The sequence below is a fragment of the Pelodiscus sinensis genome, chromosome 4 (genome assembly GCF_049634645.1).
Source record: "Pelodiscus sinensis isolate JC-2024 chromosome 4, ASM4963464v1, whole genome shotgun sequence".
Classification (NCBI taxonomy): Eukaryota; Metazoa; Chordata; order Testudines; family Trionychidae; genus Pelodiscus; species Pelodiscus sinensis.
In genome coordinates this window covers 84,725,099-84,746,604 of record NC_134714.1, presented here as the reverse complement: position 1 = coordinate 84,746,604, position 21,506 = coordinate 84,725,099, and the positions used below count along the sequence as shown (strand labels likewise).

Sequence of the window (21,506 nt, the reverse complement as noted above, 5' to 3'; positions counted from 1 at the left end):
CAAGAGCCACTGGAAAGCTTAAAAGACTGAGGACACACCTCCTCTTGCTGCGCTGGAGATAGATCTTCTGGCATTCACTTTAGAACATAAGAATGGCCGTACTGGGTCAGACCAAAGGTCCATCTAGCCCAGTAGCCTGTCTGCCGACAGTGGCCAGCACCAGGTACCCCAGAGGGGGTGGACCGAAGACAATGGTCAAGTGATTTGTCTCGTGCCATCCATCTCCAGCCACTGACAAACAGAGGCCAGGGACACCATTTCTATTCCCTGGCTAATAGCCTTTTATGGACCTAACCTCCATGAAATTATCTTGCTTCTCTTAAAACTCTGTTAGGGTGTGTCTAAACTACATGGCTCCATTGATGGAGCCATGTAGATTAGGCTGATTGGCAAAGGGAAATGAAGCCGCGATTTAAATAATCGCGGCTTCATTTAAATTTAAATGGCTGCCGGGCTCAGCGTGCTAGTCTGGATGCTCCCGTGCCGACCTGAAAGCCCTTTATCGACCACCCCGTTATGCCTTGTAGGATGAGGTTTACCGGGGAGGACAATAAAGGGCTTTTATGTCAGCAGGGGAGCATCCAGACTAGTGCGCTGAGCCGACAAACAGCTGATCAGCTGTTTGTCAACTCAGCGCGACAACCATTTAAATTTAAATGAAGCCGCGATTATTTAAATCGCGGCTTCATATCCATTTGCCGAACAAAAAAATCTACATGGCTCTGTCGACAGAGCCATGTAGTTTAGACATACCCTTATAGACCTAGCCTTTATAGCCTCCTCTGGCAAGGAGTTCCACAGGTTGACTACGCGCTGTGTGAAGAAGAACTTTCTTTTATTAGTTTTAAACCTGCTACCCATTGATTTCATTTTGTGTCCACTAGTTCTTCTATTTAGGGAACTAATAAATAACTTTTCTTTATCGGCCTTCTCCACACCACTCATGATTTTATATACCTCTATCATATCCCCCCTCAAGCTCCTCTTTTCTAAACTGAAAAGTCCCAGTCACTTTAGCCTCTCTTCATATGGGCCCCTAATCATTTTAGTTGCCCTTTTCTGAACCCTTTCCAAGGCCAAAATATCTCTTTTGAGGTGAGGAGACCACACCTGTATGCACTATTCAAGATGTGGGTGTACCATAGTTTTATACAGGGGCAGTAAGATAGTCTGTGTCTTAATTTCTATCCCTTTCTTAATAATTTCTAACATCCTATTTGCCTTTTTGACTGCCGCTGCACACTGTGTGGAAGTTTTCAGAGAACTAGCCACGATACCTCCAAGATCTCTTTCCTGATTTGTTGTAGCCAAATTAGCCCCCATCATACTGTACGTATAGTTGAGGTTATTTTTTCCAATGTGCATTACTTTACCCTTATCCACATTATATTTCATTTGCCATTTTGTTGCCCAATCACTCAGTTTGGTGAGATCTTTTTGAAGTTCTTTACAGTCTGCTTCTGTCTTGACTATCTTAAACAGTTTAGTATCATCTGCAAACTTTACCACCTTACAGCTTACCCAAGATAGGGTTTCGTCTTATACCCCAGCGTCCCTCCGCCTCCCCGGCTTTGCTCCCCGCCGCCGCTTCGGCTTTGCTCCCGGTGCCTCTGGTCTGCTGGGGACCATCTCCAGCAGACCAGGGACACCGGGAGCAAAGCCTCTGAGGACGCCCCGGCAGTGGGACAGCCCCGGTGCGCCTGGGCTGCCCCGCCGCCGGAGCCCCTCCGCGGCTTTGCAAAGCCTCGGGGGAAGCTGGCGGCAGGGCATCCCAGGCGCGCCTGGGCTACCCCGCCGCCGGAGCCCCTCCGTGGCTTTGCAAAGCCTCGGGGGAAGCCGGCGGCGGGACAGCCCAGGCGCGCCAGGGATGCCCCGCCGCCGACTTCCCCCGAGGCTTTGAAAAGCCGCAAAGCTGTATACCCGGCGTATAAGACGACCCCCGATTTTTGGGGGATGTTTTTTAACATCAAAAGTCGTCTTATACGCCGGAAAATACGGTAGTGATGTCTCCCAAGGGTCAGTTCTGGGACCAATTTTGTTCAACTTATTCATAAATGATCTGGAGAAAGGGGTAAGCAGCTTGGAGGGATTTGGGTCTAGTCACTTTGCCTTTTAATTTCTGTTTAACTAACCTCCTCATTTTTATGTAATTCCCCTTTTTGAAATTAAATCCCAGAATGCTGGACTGCTGAGGTGTTCTTCCCACCACAGGAATGTTAAATGTTATTATATTATGGTCACTATTCCCAAGCGGTCCTGTAATGGTTATCTCCGGGACCTGATCCTGCGCTCCACTCAGGACTAAAATTTAGCAGATCTAGTAAAGACCCGCTAAATCATGGGTTCCCAAACTGGGGGGGTGAAGAAACTGGGGGGATTCAAACTGGGGGGATTCAAGGCAACCCAGCCACACCCACACCCCCGTCAATCCCACCCCAAGTTTTGCTGCTATTTTTTTGGAAGGGGGGCATGAGGGTGTCTCAAAAATCAAAAGGGGGGGCGTGATGCCAAAAAGTTTGGGAACGACTGTGCTAAATCAAACTCTGAGGGTTCCCCCAGTCCGCACCAATACTCCTCAATTCACAAGGAGGAAGGGAAGCTGACAGGAGTATTTGCTCCCATCAACTTCTCTGTGTGAAGTCTGTGCCAAGCTTGGGTTAAGGTATGTTGACTCTAGCGATGTTATTTATGTAGCAGCAGGGGCAGCCCTAGACTAGCTGCCAGCAACCGGCATTCTAGGCAAACCATGCAATCGGTGCCCCCACCTCCAAACCTCTCAATGATATTATGCCACCATTTGGCGCCCCACTTAACTTGGCACCCTAGGTGACTGCCTAGTTCAGCTATATGGACGGGCCACCCCTGCATAGCAGGAGTTGCGTACCTTAAGCCAACCTTCTGGGTCTAGTATAAACCTAGCCAGAATAACCCTGAACCACTGGGAAATGGGTAAGGTTTACAGTTGCCTGTCTGCATAGAAAATACATCTCCCTCTAGATCACTTCATGCCCCATCACAATTCTCGCTGCAGCCACATGCAACTTAATGAGTGATTTTTAGATTTTCTTTTCGAAATCACTAGAGTTTGCACATATTGTGGATGTGGAATCTATTTCAATTTTGGATATGATGCAAGTGGCAGTTCACAGTGTGACACTGACACAAGCACTACCGAGGGCACATTATACATTCCACCTTTCAAACCAAATATAAACCTACATGACAAGTAGTCAGATTCTTGAAGGTTCTCATACTCATGTGCAAGACTCCAATATTTAAGCTGAAAACATCGCAAGACCACATCTATGGACTTAATTACTATCTTCATCTGATTTTCTCTTCTTTTTTCCCTTTTAGATTTTTATTAAACATTTTTATTAACCCCAGGTTTTATTTTGAAAAATTTGGAAATACCCTTTCAAAATGCCCAAGATTTGAAGGAAATAGAAACAAGAACACCATCAACATTAAAATTAAAGGCACAATGAAGGGACTCTTCTAATGAAAATGGAATATTCTATGCATTTTTCTGTACTTCTTGTAAGCAGGACAAAGATTTCATACACTCCAGAGAGATCATTAAGAGATTCTCTCAGGACAGCAGCATAGTCCATCTCCTGCCAGGAGTGTTAATGAAAATATTTAAAGTTTATCAAGGCAGTGATTCTCCACAGGTAACTTCTCCACAAGAGCCAAAATCCATTGGTCAGCAGGGAGCCTCTTAGTTATTTAGCTATTTTTAAAAGCATATCCTTCATTATAACTTAATATTCATGTTACTTGATTACAGATAAAATTCCCTTCAGAGGACAGGGAAGGATCCTTTTTGTGACCTAAAAGCAGACTATCAACCACTCAGAACTCTTTTGGAGAACAGCAGTGACTTGTCACTTTTTAAAAATTAAAAATAAGAATTACATTTCTGAGACAGGAGCAGAAAGTCTCTGGGAATACAGTAGGCTTTGCTATCATGATCTTCAAGTTAAATTTCATTAGATTTCTTTAGAATTTCTACTTTACTGGTAAAATTTTAATTAAGCAATACATCATGTTACAATGCCACCGGTAGATTTCTGAGTGCAAGAATTAGAAGCCCTACAAATGGAAAGATATAGGCACATAAAACTTGCAATATGTTTTCCTCATTAGTTACCTTGGATGTTAACAATATTGACAAATCTCAATTTTATTGCAAGTCTCACAATATTTGGTCTCTCTCAATGCTTTAGTTCCTGGAGGCATATGAATACATGGGAATCTTAGAATACACTAAAACAATACAATTAGTTTCTAATACGTCCACTTGCAGGAAAAAGATTGAAAATGTGACCCAAGTAGACTTCAATATCTCTCAAACCAGAAGGTACATAAAAGGAACCAAAATAACCAGTTTTTTATTTTGGGGGCCTAACTCACAATTTGTGAACTCTAAATATTGCCAGTACTGTCTCTGCAAACTTTACAGGCCTAATTATTACTACATGTTTATTGAGCACTTTCAGTGTGCTCAGTACTGTGCAAATAAGATGAAGACATGGGCATTGTTCCAAAGGGATGAAGAATTTGGATACAAGAGAGTGGAGTATGTGCCCTGGGCAGGGACAGAAATGAAGGGTTCAGGATGCAGGACAGAATTCAAAGCTGGGGCAGAGAGTTGTGGTATAAGGGGGTGAGGGCTCTAGCTGGGAGTGCAAGATCTGGGGTAGGACCAAGAATGAGGAATTTGAAGTGCCAGAGGGGGCTTTGGGCTAGGGCCAAGGCGTTTGGAGCGTGGAAGGGAGTACAGGCGCTGGGGTGGGGATGAAGAGTTTGAGAGGTAGGAGGGAGCTCCAGGCTTGGGCAAAGGAGTTGGGGTACAGAAGGTAATTTGGGATCACTGCAGTGCTTACTACAGCTCCCAGGAAGCAGCGCCCAAGTTTCTGTAGTCTGTAGGTGTATGGGCAGCCACAGATGTTCCACATAGTATCCTCACTCCCACAGGCACCATTCCTGCAGCATCCATTGGTCACAATTTCCAGCCAAAGGGAGCTGAGAGCCAGCACTTGGTGCAGGGGCAACGCACGAAGAGGGATGGAGGTGGCATCTTTTGGGAGCCATGCAGAGCAAAGCCAGATAGCCCTGCCTTAGCCCTGGCCTCGACTGCACCACCATGCAGACTTAACACACTGTTCGGCCACCAGGGTCCCTTTTTGCCCATGCGTTCCAGCAGAAAACCTGGCAGCCTAGCTCCAAAGAGCTTATAAGCATAACAGCCCCACCACCTTCACACACAAAAAGAGAGACACAATGCATCAGGGGTGCAATCCAATGATTTCATTGTACTTTGGTTGATAGGGCTGCCAGATGGTTGAAGCAAAAATACCAAACACCCTTCCCGCCCCCCAAAAAAAACACCAGGAAAAAATTCTGTTGAAGGAAAACAAAAGCGGGGAAGGGGGGGAGACCAAAGTTGTTGAGCACACACACAAAAAAGGGGGACTCCAAGACTTATCATAAGGCCCATGGAGCGAGTTGACACCCCAGTGGTTCACGTAAGACCTGCTGTTTCTGTAAGAAGCTGGATGCTGTCCTCAACGGTGATCGCACCTCCATCACCAAGAGCCCATGGATACTTTGGAGGGCATGGAGGCAATACACAGAGGACCTAACTGATGATGAACCTGCTGATGAACATAGCCAGTCTGAGCAACTGCTTACTGGGAACCAGAAAGCAGGGAATGAGATGCAGAGTTAGTGTCTGTGATTTGTGGAGTGCAGAGTGAGGGCATGGAAAAGTGGGAAGCTAGTTGTGCTTCTGTGAACTGCATGCATCCCTGTGTAGCTAACTGATCTGGTCAAGCAGCATGTTAAAGCTCGCTGTGATCTCAATGGAATCCTGCAGAAACAGGCTATTGAAACTTTTTATGAGGTACTTGTAAATTTTCTACAACACGTCCATGGCAGTGTAGCTTTGTGGCTTTCCCTGTTGTAGGACAGTAGTCATACCATTCATCAATCACTTGTACAGGAACCAAAGCGAAACATACCTATGACCTATGAGGGAAGGCTGAAGGAATTGGGTTTGTTTAGTTTAGAAAAGAGAAGTTTGAGGGGGGACATGATAGCAGTTTTCAGATATCTAAGAGGGTGTCATAAGGAGGAGGTAGAAAACGTGTTCATCTTGGCCTCTGGGGATAGAACAAGAAGCAATGGGCTTAAACTGCAGTAAGGGAGGTTTAGGTTGGTAGTCAAACACTGGAATAAATTGCCTAGGGAGGTTGTGGAATCTCTATCTGTGGAGATATTTAAGAGTAGGTTAGATAAATGTCTATCAGGGATGGTCTAGACAGTATTTGGTCTTGCCATGAGGACAGGGTACTGAACTCGATGACCTCTCAAGGTCCCTTCCAGTCCTATGATTCTATGATACATGGGCTGCATATGGAGCAGGGCAAAAGCCACAAGGCTAAAGAAGTTATGCCCTCATTTCCTTACTTCCCCTGAGCAGGGAGATGTCTGCCAGCAGGATATCCGCTTGTGGAGCAGTGTGGCATATTTAGAACTATGTTCCTGCAAAATGAATTTTCTTTTATCTGCATCTACAACTAAAAGCCACTCCGACCCCCTCACTCACCATGATTATGGTGGAGTTTGTAAGTTAAATGTTAAATGACTCGATGTTAACAGACCCCTTTTTGTGCATTATGCTGAACAGCACAGACTGACAGCGCTGATACAGACTGCATTGGATAGGCTGCAACAGACAAGGAAGCATCAGGACTGGTTTGATGGGAATGATGTTGAAATCGAGCAACTCGCCAATGAAAAGAGAATGGAATTTTGTGCTTGGCAGAATTATATAAATTGCAATACAAAGAGAAAAGCCCATGCTAAGGTGAGGCCAGAGGTCCAATGTAAAACCAGAGAACTCAAGAAAAAATGGTGGACTGAGAATCCAAGAATTTCAAGATTTCATGGACACCCATAATACATGTGGCTTCTTTAGTGCCATTAAGGATGTTTATGGGACAGCTTGTCATGGCATGAACCTCCTTTGCTCTAAGAATGAAACCACAGTTTTGTAGGACAACAAAGCCATTAATTTTCGCTAAAAAAAATATTTTGAAGTTCTTCTTAATCGTAACTCCATGGCTGCAGATGAAATTATTGAGCAAATCCCCCAATGATTTTCTAGGGATAGGCTTGAAGCCTCTCTCAATTTGCATGAAGTATACAATGCCATCAAGCACATGAAGAATAACAAGGCATCAGATCCAGACAGGATTCGCCACTGAAATCTTTAAAAAGGGTGGGCAAGAGTTAATTCTGCAGTTTAGCCTGCTTAGCCATAAAAACTGGATAAAGGAAGAGATACCCCATAACATGAGGGACGCCTTGATTGTAACCCTCTTTAAGAAAGGGGATAAAGCGGACTATGGAATCTATCATGGTATCTCTCTCTTTGCTGTTGCAGGCAAAGTTCTGGCACAGGTCCTTGCAACTTGTCTTCTGCCCTTCAGAAGACATTTTATCAGAATCACAGAGTGGCTTCTGACCATGTCGCGGAACTGTGGATATGATCTTCATTGTATGGCAGCTGCAAGGAAAGTGGTCAGGAGCAAAACCAACCACTGTACATTGCTTTTATTGCTGTAACTAAAGCCTTTGACTCAGTGAATCACTGTGCCCTTTGGACTGTACTTTTGAAGATTGGATGTCCTGATAAATATATCAATGTCCTAAAGTTGCTTCAAGACAACATGAAAGCGACTGATCTGAGCAGCACTGGATCCCAGAGAGAACCTTTCAAAGTACAAACAGGAGTCAAACAGGGCGGTATTATCGCTCCAACCATGTTTGCTCTCTTTAGTGCAGTCATTTTCTACCTAATTGCTGGGAAATTCCCAGCTGGTGTTGAAATTATCTACAGAACGGATAGAAAGCTATTTAGGCTTAGCAGGCTGAAAGCTAAAAGTAAGATTTCCACCACATCTATCATGGAACTTTAGTATGCTGATGATCAGGGCTCGACAAATAATACAATCTACTTGCCCGTGGTGAGTAGACTGCAACCCGGAAGAGCCGGGTTCGGGTGATCTGCGCATGCTCAGATCGCCGGACAGCGCAGCTGGCGAGTGGGGCTTGCTGCGGTTCGGCGAGCCCTGCTGATGATATTGCAGTTTTTTCCCATTCTGAGAAAGATCTTCAAATTACCTTGTCTAGGGGGATTGTGGAATCTTCATTACTGGAGCTATTTAAGAGCATGTTAGACAGACACCTGTCAGGGATGATCCTGACGGTGCTTGGTCCTGCCGTGAGGGCAGAGGACTGGGCTCGATGACCTCTCAAGCTCCCTTCCAGTTCTATGATTCTACCTTGAATGTGTTTGCTGATGCTTACACACGTCTTGGTCCCACCCTCAACATCAAGATGACCAAAGTGCTCATTCAGCCCTCTCTAAATGAGGTACCATAAATCCTATCTATTAAAAATCAATGGAGAGGCACTGGAGAATATTGATCATTTTCTCTGCTTTGAAAGTTATCTTTTATCCAAGGCAGACATTGATGTAGAAATCCAACATTGTCACAGTGGGTTTGAAGATCACACCATCTGAACAGACACCAAACTTCTTGTCTATCAAGCCATCATTCTTCCAACACTATTGTATGGGTCTGAAACTAGGACAACCTACAGACATCATTCAAAGTCCTTGAGCAGTATCCCTTATGCTGCGTCCACAAGATCTCGAAGATTAAATGGGAAGACATGCACACTAACATCAGTGTTCTAGAAGAGGCAAAGACCACCAGTATCGAGACAGTGATCATCCATCAGCAACTTAGCTAGACTGGTCACACTCTTCAGATGCCAGACCATCACCTCCCAATACAGGCTTCCTGCATTTTTAATTTGCCAGCTGACAAGCTGAGGAGCAGAAAAGGCACAGGAGGCAGGAGAGACGGGCTTCTAGTCACGGTCAACAGCCTCCTAACCTACCTGGAAACATCTGTCCTTGCTGTAACAGAACCCGTGGTTCAAGGATCAGCCTTATTAGTTATCTGAGGGTCCACAACTCCCATGAAGATGATCATACTTGGCAATGAGTGATCACCATCATAGCTATATATTATGGCTGTTATTATGTTCTCATATTCACTAAAGAATGAAATGCTTCAGCACTTCTAATAGCACTGAAAACAGGGATGCAGATTGATAGCTTGCAATATTTTTAATATTTTGCCATATCTTCAGAAGTCACACTTCATTGATCATTTGCGTGAAGAACTGTGCCAGCCACTGATGCGTATAAATGCCAAGGTGCTTCAACAACACTGGCAAAATATTGTCATAGCCAGCAACAGTGATGCTACTAATATCACTCCGAATTCTGCATAACTCTGTGGTTGTGAATGCTTCCATGTGCTGCTAATTGATCGTTTCTCTGAAGGAACTGAAGCCAGATGCTTCTCATCTGGGCCCATTGACACATTTGGCAGATGGCTGGCAGCTTGGTTTGATACAACAAGTGGTTGCTAAGCTGCGCCAAGACGATTTCTGTCTTGAGTGAGTGACATCTAGATTCCAAGTTGTCTCTTCCTATATATCAGCACCCATTGACTTTATTAGGTGATCAAAATATCTGAATGATCCGAGGATTCATATGGCTGAGCAGTTTAACATATTCAGCATTAAGACAAGACATACAGACTGAATGGAAGCCATGGGTATGGAAGTGCAGGTGGCTCTGAAGATAATTCCTCAGAATTAACTGAAAGCACACTGATTGGGACAATCCAGGACATTATGAATAAGACACTTTTTCTAGAGTATCTGTGTACTTCTTTCAGTCTGCCTTCCTTAAGTTTCATCTTTGGTTTGTTTTTGTTTTTTTTAAAGATCTAATAAATAGGAATCGAGGGCCAATATGGATGATGAAAGGTTTGTGTTGGCTGCATGCAAAATCCTCTATGACCAGACTTGATGGAAGTTAGGAGCGATTAAAGAAACCAGTCACCTGTTCTAGTGATGGAATGAGGTTATCCAGGACTCTACTCACTAATATACAAGAATGTTTACCTTAAGACATGATCAAAAGCACCAATAGTGAGAAACGATGGTTAGCCTCTACTATGTTTTCCAATTCCTGCATATTGGGTAAGTAAGATGGCAGTAAAGAAATAACAAGTTATTGAAGTTGGTGCTGATAATCCAAGACAGACATGATAATTGTAAATGTCTGGTACTATACCCTGTGACAAAGCTCCCATTTAAACTTGGTGAGTCCTGCACTTTCAGGAGGATTTGCTTGCCTTAGAGGCTCACAGCAGCCCTCAACTTTATGCAGCACACCTGGGGCATTAGCTTGGTGTCTATTGAGCTCCTTTCATCATTGGCCAGCGGAAGATATAAAGGGAGAATAAACTCCACAGTCTTTTCCCTGAGTGGGAATAGAGAGTGGGTACTGAGGGGAACCAGGGCTCACCCTCTACTCCGGGTTCTAGCCCAGGGCCCTGTAATAGCAGCTGCCTATGTGAGTCCCCAACACCTATTACAAGACAGTTCCAAGATCCCTGGGCTACTTCCCCACACCTTCCCCCAAACCTTCATTTTCCTTGGTTCATCCTTCTAGTGTCCACTTGCTGTTTATTTTCCTCCTACTCCCAGCAGCACCTTCCTTTGTCCTCTCAACTACTCACTCCCACCACCAATTGCAAGCAAGCTCTTTTTATAGCCAGTTTCAACTGACTTCCCTAATTCATTCCAGGTATCCTAAATAACCCAAGCTCACCTGACTCGCAAACCTATTCAATTAGCCCCAGGTGCTCAACTGCCCGATTGCCTCTGCTGGTTATAGACTACCCAACTCCCAGTTGCCCTGGGAATAGAGATCATCATAGTCTAAAGCTAATATACCTCCCCTCCACTACTTTTTTGTTACCTTCTGACCTGACCCTGTCACAACCCCTATCCCACTCTAGTCTACATACACAGTCAACCTAGTATGAGACCATGTGCATACACCTCCCTCATTAAAGGGTTTAGCTTTCACAACCAAGATATCAAAAACAAGGGTGATGTCATGGTAAGGGTCTACTACAAAGCACCTAACCAGGAAGAAGAGGTTAGACAAAGGGGACAAAGGGGGGCACAGGAGGTGAGGATCGAGGGGGAAGGATCGAGAACTAAAGGAGTGGAGGGCTAAGGGAGAGACAGGGCGCCCGGGGGTGAGGAAGCAGCCCAGGGCATGCGGACGGAGAACCGCTTGCGGGCTGATGCGTTGAGGCGTCAGGTGGGTGGCGTACAGAAGGGAAATCTCCCTACCTTAGGGCCCTGGGCTGAGGCCTGGAGAGAGGGCGGACCCAGGCCCCCCATAATCCCTAAGCGGGGTGATTGTGTAAAAAAGAGGTCACGGTCACAAGAGGGTAGGGGGACGGACCCTTTCACAGACTCATTTGTCGTTGGTGATGTAGGCCCATCGATGGAGGTATGGTCTTAAGCAAGGGTGGAAGACTGCATTTGTAGTAACTAGACCGGTGATAGTGGGAATGGCTCTCAGCCCCTCGATGGAAGCGTCAAACCTGTTGCCTGTTACCCTGTTGGGTAGACACTTTGGGTGGTGGACGTCTCCGTTGTTGGTGTTGTCTATCCCCTTGTTGTTCATGTAGTCTGTATGAAGGAGGCTGCCAGAGAAGGGGTCTTTGCTTTTGATAGGAAGCATATCTTTTCCGGCTGTACGGTGGCGTGTACTTGCCTAACGTTTTTAAAGTAGTCCTGGAATCCTTTTCAGAGTGGAGGAGTTGGTCCGTCTTATCGGAAAAGAGGTTTTGCCTGTCGAACGGTAGATCTTCGACCTTTGAAAAAAGATCCTTGGGAGCAGACGACTGCTGTAGCCAGGATGCCCTACTCGTAATGACCGATGTTGCTGTTGTACGTGCTGCAGTGTCGGCCGTATCCAGGGCAATATATAAAGCTGTTCTGGAGGCTGCATATCCTTCTTGTATCACTGCCTTTAAGATGTCCCATTTGGTCTCTGGTAGGTGTTGAAGTAGCGGCACAAATTTGGCATAATTGTCAAAATTGTGATTAGCCAAAAGTGCTGAATAGTTGGCCATACGTAGAGTGAGTGTCGCTGAGGAATATATTTTGCGGCCAAATAAGTCAAGGAGTTTACTATCCTTGTCCGCAACAGTGGGCTTATGTTGGGGTATCTTTGCTTTTTGCTTTACTGCATCCACAACCAACGAATTGGGTTGTGGACAAGTAAAAAGAAACTCCATCCCTTTGGCCGGAACGAAGTACTTTTTATCCGCCTTCTTATTGGTGGGTGGGACAGACGCGGGTAACTGCCAAATATCATCAGCTATCTCTAGAATAGCTTCATCTAATGGCAGTGAGATTTTGATCTGGTGAGACTGTTTGATGTTACGGAGGAGGTGGTGATGTTTTTGTTGCACCTCTCCCTGCTGCACCATTTGACTATTTGCCACCCTTTGGAAAAGCTCCTGAAATTGGTGAAGACTGTCCAACGGTGAGGTGTCCCCTTGGAAAACTGCGTCATCTGGGGATGAGGAAGATTGGTCTGTAGGCGACCGGTCGGGTTCAGGCTCTTGAGTGGAAAGAGGTTGTTGTGTGTCCCGGGTGTGCGATGGGGACCCTGACGGAGTTGGTGGTTTTGAAGATGGGGGAGGAATTGGGTTCTCCCCAATGAGTGAGGAGCAGGAGTGTGCACGAGGCAACCAACGATGTTGCGACGACGACCTATGGTGATGGTATGGCGATGTAGAATAACGGTACCATCTATAATAGTCAGCATTGGTTGATAGTGTGGGTGATCTAGGAGACCGGGACCTTTCTCTATAGTAGGTGGCATAACTCAATGACCGGCGATCATGATGGTAGTGATGTCTTGGTTGCAGAGAAGCATGGTGTGTACGAGAGTATCTGGAATACGCTGGAGATGGTGACCGTAATTCGGGCGAGAACTCTGGGCTCGGTGACAGAGAAGGAAACTTCTTGGCTCTATGTTGGGTAGCTAATGCCAACAATTGCTCCGGCGGAGAAGAAGTTGGAATGGAGATTGCTGTATACAGGATTAGCTCCACTGGTACTAAGGTAGTCAGTGCCGAAGTGCCTCTCGGCACTGGGGAAAGTGCCGATGGGGCGATTGCCAACGGAGAACGTCTTGGTGCCAGCATTTAGTGGGAGAGGGTCACCTCGGTGCCGGAGAACATCTCAAAGGCGAAGGGCTCCTCGGCGCCGGTGATCGCCTTGATGGGGAGGGGCGCCTCTGTGCCGGCGAGCACCTGGATGCAGAAGGGCGGTTTGGTGCCAGTGAGCGCCTCGACAGAGAGAGGCGTCTTGGTGCCAGTGAATGCCTCGTTGGTGATCGGTGTCTCGGTGCCAGTGAGTCTGTAGGAGGCGAAAGACTCCTCGGTGTTGGCGATCGACTCGGCGCCAGCAAGCTCATGGGAGACAAAGGGCACTTGGGTGTCACTGACTGCTTCTGCGTCAGCGATCTCGGTGCCAGTGGTCTTGGTGTCGGCGAGCGTCAAGACACTGGAGAGTGTCTTAAGGACGACGGGTGTCTCAGTGCCACATGTGCCCGGGGCAGAGAATGACTCTGAACTGGCAATCGTGATCGTGCCAGAGTATGAGTCGGTACTGACGAATGCTACTGTGTAAGGGAGCGGCTCGGTGCTGGAGTCAGTGCCGGGGAGTGGCTTGGTGCCGGGGATAGGCTCAGTGGGGAGCATCTCGCACTGGAAGAGGGTCTCAGAGCCATGGATGTCCTTGGAGGTGGTTTGGAGACCGAGGGAACGGCTGAGACCGTGGAGCTCAATATCGAGGGGTTTGGAGCCGACTTATTTCAGTTTGCCTTTGGCTCTCCAGCGCCGCGTGCGGCCAATGCACCTGAGGTCCCTGGCTTATTGCCAACACTCACCCGAGGAGGAGGAAGGGATCATGATAGAGATGGGTTGTTAGGTTGTTCTGCATGCCCCATGGGTTGTTGAGATGGGTTGTTGAGTTTGGGGTTGCAGGGCTTAGTGGATTTTTAAACTCATGTCCCTATCTCTTATTGCTCTAGCCGTGAGCTTTGAGCAATGGGGACATTTTTGAGGTATGTGGCCTTCCCCAAGACATCTGATACACAGGGAATGGCCATCGGAGGCAGGCATTGCTTCGTGGCACTCGCCGCATTTCTTAAAACCAGGCATTGAACTATTTACAATAACTACTAACTACTGTGAAGGAAAAAAAAAATTTTTAAATGACTGGAACGAGTAACTATAAATGACTAACAATTATAACTAATAACTAAGACTAACAGTAAACTCTCTCTCTCTCTCTCTCAATGTAACAGGAGTTATGGAGAGAGCATTCAGTCTGTCCGTGGCTGAGGACGGTCAGGAGGAACTGGCGGGAGCTGGACCGCGCGCACTCAAACGGCACAAAAAGCCACGAGCCGCACTTCGCACATGCACGGTCCAGCAGACTACGGCTGGAAAAGATCTCCGATCTGCGGTGCTGGGACAAGCCCGACACCTAGAGTGGAGCACCCATGGGACACTGCTTGAAGATGCAGTTTGTTTAATCTGGAAAAGAGAAGACCGAGGGGACATGATAACTACTTTCAAGTACATAAAAGCTTGTTATGAGGAGGGAGAAAAATTGTTCTTAACCTCTGAGGATAGGACAAGAAGCAAGGAGCTTAAATTGTAGCAAGGGAGGCTTAAGTTGGACATTAGGAAAAACTTCCTGTCAAGGTGGTTAAGCACTGGAATAAATTGCCTACGGAGATTGTGAAATCTCCGTCATTGGACATTTTTCAGAGCACATTAGACCATCACCTGTCAAAGATGGTCTAGAGATAATACTTAATCCTGCCATGCATGAGTGCAGGAGACTAGACTAGATGACTTCTTGAAGTTCCTTCCAGTCTTATGATTCTATGAAAACACTATCTATCCCCTTAGCTACATGAAGTATTGCTTCTCACCTCTTCTGTAGACTCCTACATGAATGCCTCTGGAAGAAAAAAGAACTGCAATAACTTTATATGCTTCAAAACCACAGATTTCAGACTTTGAGCAAGAAGCTCAAAGTTGCTTGGTTCTCAAAAAAAAAAAAAAGGTAACAAAAGAAACTCTAAAAAACCTCAGGGGAGGCAGGCAAATTAGCACATTAACTCAAGTTACCATAGATGCGATTCCTAATTTGCGTACTTGCACCCGAAATAAACTACAGCCCTCATTAGTTCACATTAATTTACTGTAAGCACTTGTACTTCACGCCAAAGTTTTGTTAGGTAGATGGGTAATCCTTGCATTAGCAAAGCTGCTTTTCCCACCACTGCAATGAGTGAACTGGGGAGAGAAGAGAAAATAAACCCCAGGATCTTGGCTGGCTCCAGAAGTTGTGAAAAGCCTTTGCAGTGAGGACTTCAACAGAGATCTATGCATTTTTAGCCCCTGTCCTTACATGCCCCACACCAGCCAAACTGCAGAAAGGACTCTTTAAGATGCCGGTATTAAGAATGATGTGTCTTGTAGTGCATTCACTCTATGCCTCTGATGTGCACAAGAGAGGAAGAAGGAGTTCAGGAGGATATGGTGATAACATAGCCAAAGCTCTAAGAAAAAGGCTGTGCTGGGAACTCCAGCACTCAGGTGCTGCTTTTCTGAACAGAAGCAGCTTTCAATGGGGCTTTGTCTTTTCTGTAATTACATTTCGGCATCCTGCCAGAGTTCAGAAACTTTCAAGCACTCTTTTCAAACCTTTCGGCTTCTAAATAGATTGTAAAAGTCCTGGGATGCTATGGTAACATCCCAATAGAAACTCACCACACTGGTTACCCTCTGCCTGTTAGAAACAGGCAAAGCCAAAATACACTAAGCAAAGAGAACCTCATGTCCCAGAGAAGGACAGAAGAGCTTGGCAGGACCCTCCTGGCCCCCAGGCAGGTGGCCCCCTTTGGTTACTAATGTAAAGCATTGAATTAATTCACAGGACCCCTCCCCTAAAAAAAGGGAAGCATGGCAAATGGACTCTGGCTCCCTGACTCACAGAGTATAGCATTCATTTTCACCAAAAGCACAAAGCAAAGAAGGCAAGAACCCTCTACACTGAGACTCCAGTATAAGATGAAAGATTAAAAATCACTACATCTAGTTACAAAGGAGAGTAAATATTTAAAACAAAATTAAGAAGCAAATAGAAATAAACAAGCAGGAAGCTTCCATCTTGGTGATTTGATGATGAAAAGTATGACAGAACTAGCTCTGCTAATAGAAAACATTAGAGTCTTAAGGTTTCAAAACTCAGGCATATTTTGACATTTTAAAAATATGTGTATGTAGTTAACAACTGTTAACCACCCCAATGAATTTCAAAATTGCAGTGGTTACCTTATGATAAACTCTGGAGCCTTCCAATTTGCAATGCTTTAAAATGGCAAAACTGGTCTTTTTCAGCCCTACATTGCAGCACCAGACACGGCTTCAGTGGAAAAGAAAAGTATCATTAGAATGGTAGCTCCCACTGAGACACAGGGCATTCCTATTCACTTGCAAGATAATGAGACAGTATCTGTCTGTCTCTCTCTCACACACACACACCTATTTAAGGCCCCAATTCTACAGCTGTTTGTATCATATTTACTGCTATAATACTTTAACTAACCAATCACTGGAATCTTCATTTAGTTACCCATCCTGGGGAAGAGAGGAGGCATTACCCACAACCAGTAGGTCAAAAACTACTGCATCAAATGTATCTTTTCCTTCAGCATCCCTCATGACTTAAAGACAACGAAGTCAGCTGCAGGAAAGAAGGACATCTTCCTTTAATGCAATTAATGATAATATGTTGAGGAATTTCTCTGAAACTCGTCAATAAAGATAAGATATGAAACAGTTGCTGTGGATTTATTTCTGACAATTAGCTTTAACAAAGAAGAAATCGTTACTAAACTGTGGGTAGATGTGATAATTAGATGTGAATAATCAGGTGACTCAGGGAGTAAATCCTTCATCCTTGCATGGCATCTCCTGTTGTTTTCTGGCCTAGCCTGTGAAACTCCCAGTGAGCCAAAAAATAATTCACCATGGGTGAAATGTCACCAGGATGTTATTTCAAAATATAAAACTTTCAAAATGCAATGAATGAACTGGATATCTGGCATGGTTGGATCATGTAACACTGCAACTGCAGACATTGGGATTCCAAAAATCTTTCCTTGTTTCATTAACCCACAAGTTCATTTCATCTGAAAAGGGACATGGCTCAAAAAGTAGACTTTTTCAGGCTGTTTGGCCTGCACTCAGGATAAGGTTTGACTGAAGAGAGAACATAGATGGTATGGAGATGATCCTGAAGTAATGTTTCAATAGGAAATTAGCAGCACTTGTGACAGCTCAGAATAGGCAGAGAGTCAGCTTCCTGATGATGTTGCTTTTTAGCAGAGGGAGCCCTCTAAAGCAAGGTTATGGCTTCTAAGAAGGGGAAGTTTTTTTGTTTTTTGGATTTTTGTTTTGTTTTGAAGTCCCCATTCCCTTTACCTTTCCTATGCTGGGTCAGTAATTTAACACCCTGGGCTCTCAAATCAAGCCTGCAATGACCTTGCTGTGTTGAATTATTAGCCCAGGGTATTATAAAAAAGAAAGAGCCTCTAAAACAACAGAAGTCTTTTGATCAGCACACCATACTGCAGCTTGCTGTAACTTAAGCTGGCCGTTCTAATATAGCAGGAATTAAAAACTCCCCCCACCAGGCAGGACCCCATTAAAAGACAATAGCTGTTTGAAAAGGGTAAGCAAGTCAATATGGATATAATAGGCCACATATGGGGGACCTTTTTTACTCTGAAATAAAGCTTCTTCTAAGAGTTATAAGCTGGGAAATCCAGTATTCAAGGAGATGGGAAACAGTATAATAGGAAAGGGAGAGTAACCATGCAGAAATGTTTGAAGGTACTTAAGAAAAAGGGAAGGGGGCTTCAGAGATAAGCATCAATCATTAAACACTAGTGATTTCAGACTGATCAGGTGCAATTCCAGGACCTGTGGTAATCTAGTGACTCAGACCAGAAGAGACTGGCTTGTAGCCGACACACAAGGATTTAAATTAAAAAAAAAAAAAGTAGCAAAAAATTGAAACTCAGGGGTAAATCACCCATGGGAGAGAAGGGGCCACTTCAGTATCGGTGCAGATAGTATGTGGTCATTGCAAGTTATTGCCCAACTTTCCCCTCAATAACTTATAGTCTCTTTACTCCTTCCCAAAAAGCATCAGGCTGACTAATAAAAAAAAATTCGTACTGCACACCCTTACCTATCAGATATTTGACGCTTTGTTGAACACAGAGGTGTGACAGGGTACACAAACAGAGAAGTGAGTTTTTAGCTCAGCTATTCTATGACTTACACTATTTTTGGATGCTCTTGTGGTTGAGCATAGAATTGAGTTGAGAAATCCAAGTCCGCGTTGCACAACTTTAGACTAGTCATAACCTTTGTACCTCAGTTTATTCTTCAATAAAATGAAGAAAAGACTTCCTGGGTAACCTTGAAGGGTGTTATGAAGATTTGTCCTCAAACTATAATGGTAAGCTCCATAAAAATGTCTATTAAAGAAAAATAAACATTATAGAATGACTTTCTGCTTCCCTTCAGTCAGGTGACTCAGGGAGTAAATCCTTCATCCTTGCATAGCATCTCCTGCTGTTTTCTGGCCTAGCCTGTGAAACTCCCAGTGAGCCAAAAAATAATTCACCATGGGTGAAATGTCACCAGGATGTTATTTCAAAATATAAAACTTTCAAAATGGAATGAACTAATATTTGGTACTGAATGATAGATTTCATCTAGAAAAGCCCAGTAAACAAAGTTCTCTCTTTTCTCCTTTCTGTTTTTTGGCTACACCATAACAACAACACAGTAGATTACTGGAACTCTAGTGAACACGTCTATTATTTAGGGTACATTAATTCATGAATCCCTTGTCTGATGCCCTTCAGAGTTGGAAGAAAAATTCTATCCTGGCCCCAGACATCATCTATTAATTAATTTTCCAGCAAATGACTTGTGGATTTTAGAAGATGGAGGTGGTAAAAATAATTGGGCTTATCACAGGAACACAGTTGCACCTTTTTAGGGAATGGATTCCATAATATTATACAGCTAATTAGGTTCTAACAATACACCCAGGCCGCCCTGCACATTGGGTAACATCATTTGGGAAGAGACTACTGCAACAGAAGGAAGGAAACAACTTAAAGGAACTCTAGATTTAACATACCAAAATACTAGTGCATTTCTCAAGGTACTTATTTGCCTCTCTTCTGCTACTAAAATCTACCCTAAATCTGCAGCTGTCCTTCATGAGTCTGCATTATATACACTAGTGTGAGGAGTGCTACAAAGAGGGGAGTTTGGGTTATGTTAAGAGCTCTTACAACATGGAGAAATTATGCTTTAAGTATAGCATACTTTAAACATAAAAACCATATGAGACTTTCCAGGTTCTCTCTGGCTCAGTCTGCTGTGGAATTCAAACAGGTATACCTTCTAGCTCCCATGGTCATCTCTTGGGGTGATACACAATGGATGACTACTTCATAAGGAAGTTTTGGAATCTCTGTCATTACAGATTTTAAAGAGCAAGTTAGACAAACATATATCAGGGATGGTCTATATAGTATTATCTATATTATGGAGAGCAGGAAACTGGATGAGAAGACCTCTCGAGATCTCTTTCAGTCCAATGAGTCTATGGTATATGTATTCCCAAGAGCAATGGCCTGCATGCTTACTCTCATCTTGTATGTGAGTCTTCTTTGTCCTCTGATGATGGAATAGAGTGCTCAGAAATTTAAGCAACCTGTTAGTTACTTTGGTATGAGGTATATCACAGAAAAGGCTCTTGTAATTTTTATCATTGTCAACTGAACATGGCTACAATTTCCTGGTACTGATACAACCCACATTGCTTATGTTATTGCTAACACTGCATGAGAGATTATTGCTAGAGCCAAGGACAGCGTCTTCCTGGTTCAGTATGTTTTCGGAGCACTATATGCAGACAACCTCCAGCTCTGGGGTTTTCAGAATTCCAAGAACTAGACAAGGAAACGTGGTTAAAGAAATATGCAAAAACATAGTGTAAAAACCCCCATCGTTTTCAAGACAAGTCAGAATTACAGGACATTTCTGAAGCCTATTCATTTTGTTAAGGATATAGTTATGGAATTAAGCATCTGGACCTTAAATCTAGATTCTTCTTAAAAGTCACATCTGGTTTTGCAGACATTTGCTGTTGGTGTGGTCTTCAGTACATCCACATTTTCCAGACTTTGAAAAGATGTAAAATTCTTTGATAATATCCATATTGGGATCAGATCCATTAGTTGCCCAGTTAAAGTATTCCGAATCATATTGTATGACACTGTCACATTCTGCAGTATAAAGATGAAAGCCAAACCTCCTTTAAACCAAAATATAAAAACAAGAAAACCTCCAAAACTGTGCCACCATCTCTTGAGGAGCTTTCTGGGTAAGGAGAAAGATTGTTCTAAAGAAACACAATGCAAGTTCTAGAATCTAGAAAGGCTGGAAATGAATGCAAATCACTTCTCATAAACTATGTTCAGTGGAACACTGGTGTTCTGTGAACAACTCACAGGTGTGCCAGGAGTTTTTGTTACTTCTTTGTTTTTGTTACTTCTTTGTTTTTGTCTTTGTCTTTTTTTGTCTGACAACAATTTTTTTTGAATAAAATCTTCATAGGTGTTTCGCATAAAAAATATTATTGTTTGGTGTTCTGTGGTCTCAAAAAGTTTAAGAAACACTGTTCTAAATCATTTGATATATCAGTGTACATTGTCCTCACATTCCAACAAGCCAGTTCAAAGACATTGTACTTGAATTTTTGGCACGTACACCAGAAACAAAAATAGGGAGGTAGAGGCTTGTATTAAGACCAGAACATCCCACTCTGTGGTACTGATTAGAACGAAAGGCTAGGAGACCAAGAAATGTGGAAGCAGCGCATCACAGATGCCAACCACCTGATGTCTTCTCTGAAGTAAATTTTGTTCAGGGTTTTCTTCTCCTGCCTTTGTGCAGCCAAGAACTAGCTGCAAGGTAGCAGTGCCAGATGGAGATTCTCCTTTGTGGATATTGCTTTTCTTTCAAATGGGTAACTGGCACATCCCCCAACGCTGGCTCCTGGCTCCCAGACCCCGCCAGAGCAGCCTCTGTCTGCAGGGTGCCCAGGCTCCTTGCAAGCAGGCTGTTATGTGGGAACAGTCCTATCTGCAGGTGCCCTGGCCCGCTGCAGACAGGGACTGCTCTAGACAAGGTGGGGCCCTTGCGGGGCTAGAGCAGCCTCCTGCCCATGGCAGGCAGGGAACTGCTCCAGCCACCACTGGTTACCAGTTAACTGGAACTGGAAGCATTACCTACTTAAGGTGATGCTTACCAGTTAACTGAGCAATTGAGTAACCTTTTGCATCCCCAATTTGTATA

At 44.3% G+C, this 21,506-nt stretch overlaps 1 protein-coding gene across 7 annotated transcripts in view; it reads right to left on the bottom strand.

Moving 5' to 3' along the window:
* Positions 1-21,506, bottom strand: part of CSTPP1 (centriolar satellite-associated tubulin polyglutamylase complex regulator 1) — a 121,813-nt gene that overhangs the window by 65,662 nt on the left and 34,645 nt on the right. The window contains exon 1 of one of the 7 annotated variants that reach the window (XM_075927622.1): positions 20,243-20,736. The exons of the other annotated variants lie outside the window; for them this stretch is intronic. Coding sequence (XP_075783737.1) covers positions 20,243-20,289 — 47 coding nt within the window. The 5' untranslated portion in view covers positions 20,290-20,736. Of the gene's footprint in view, positions 1-20,242; positions 20,737-21,506 lie in introns of those variants that run through there. 7 annotated transcript variants of the gene reach the window in all.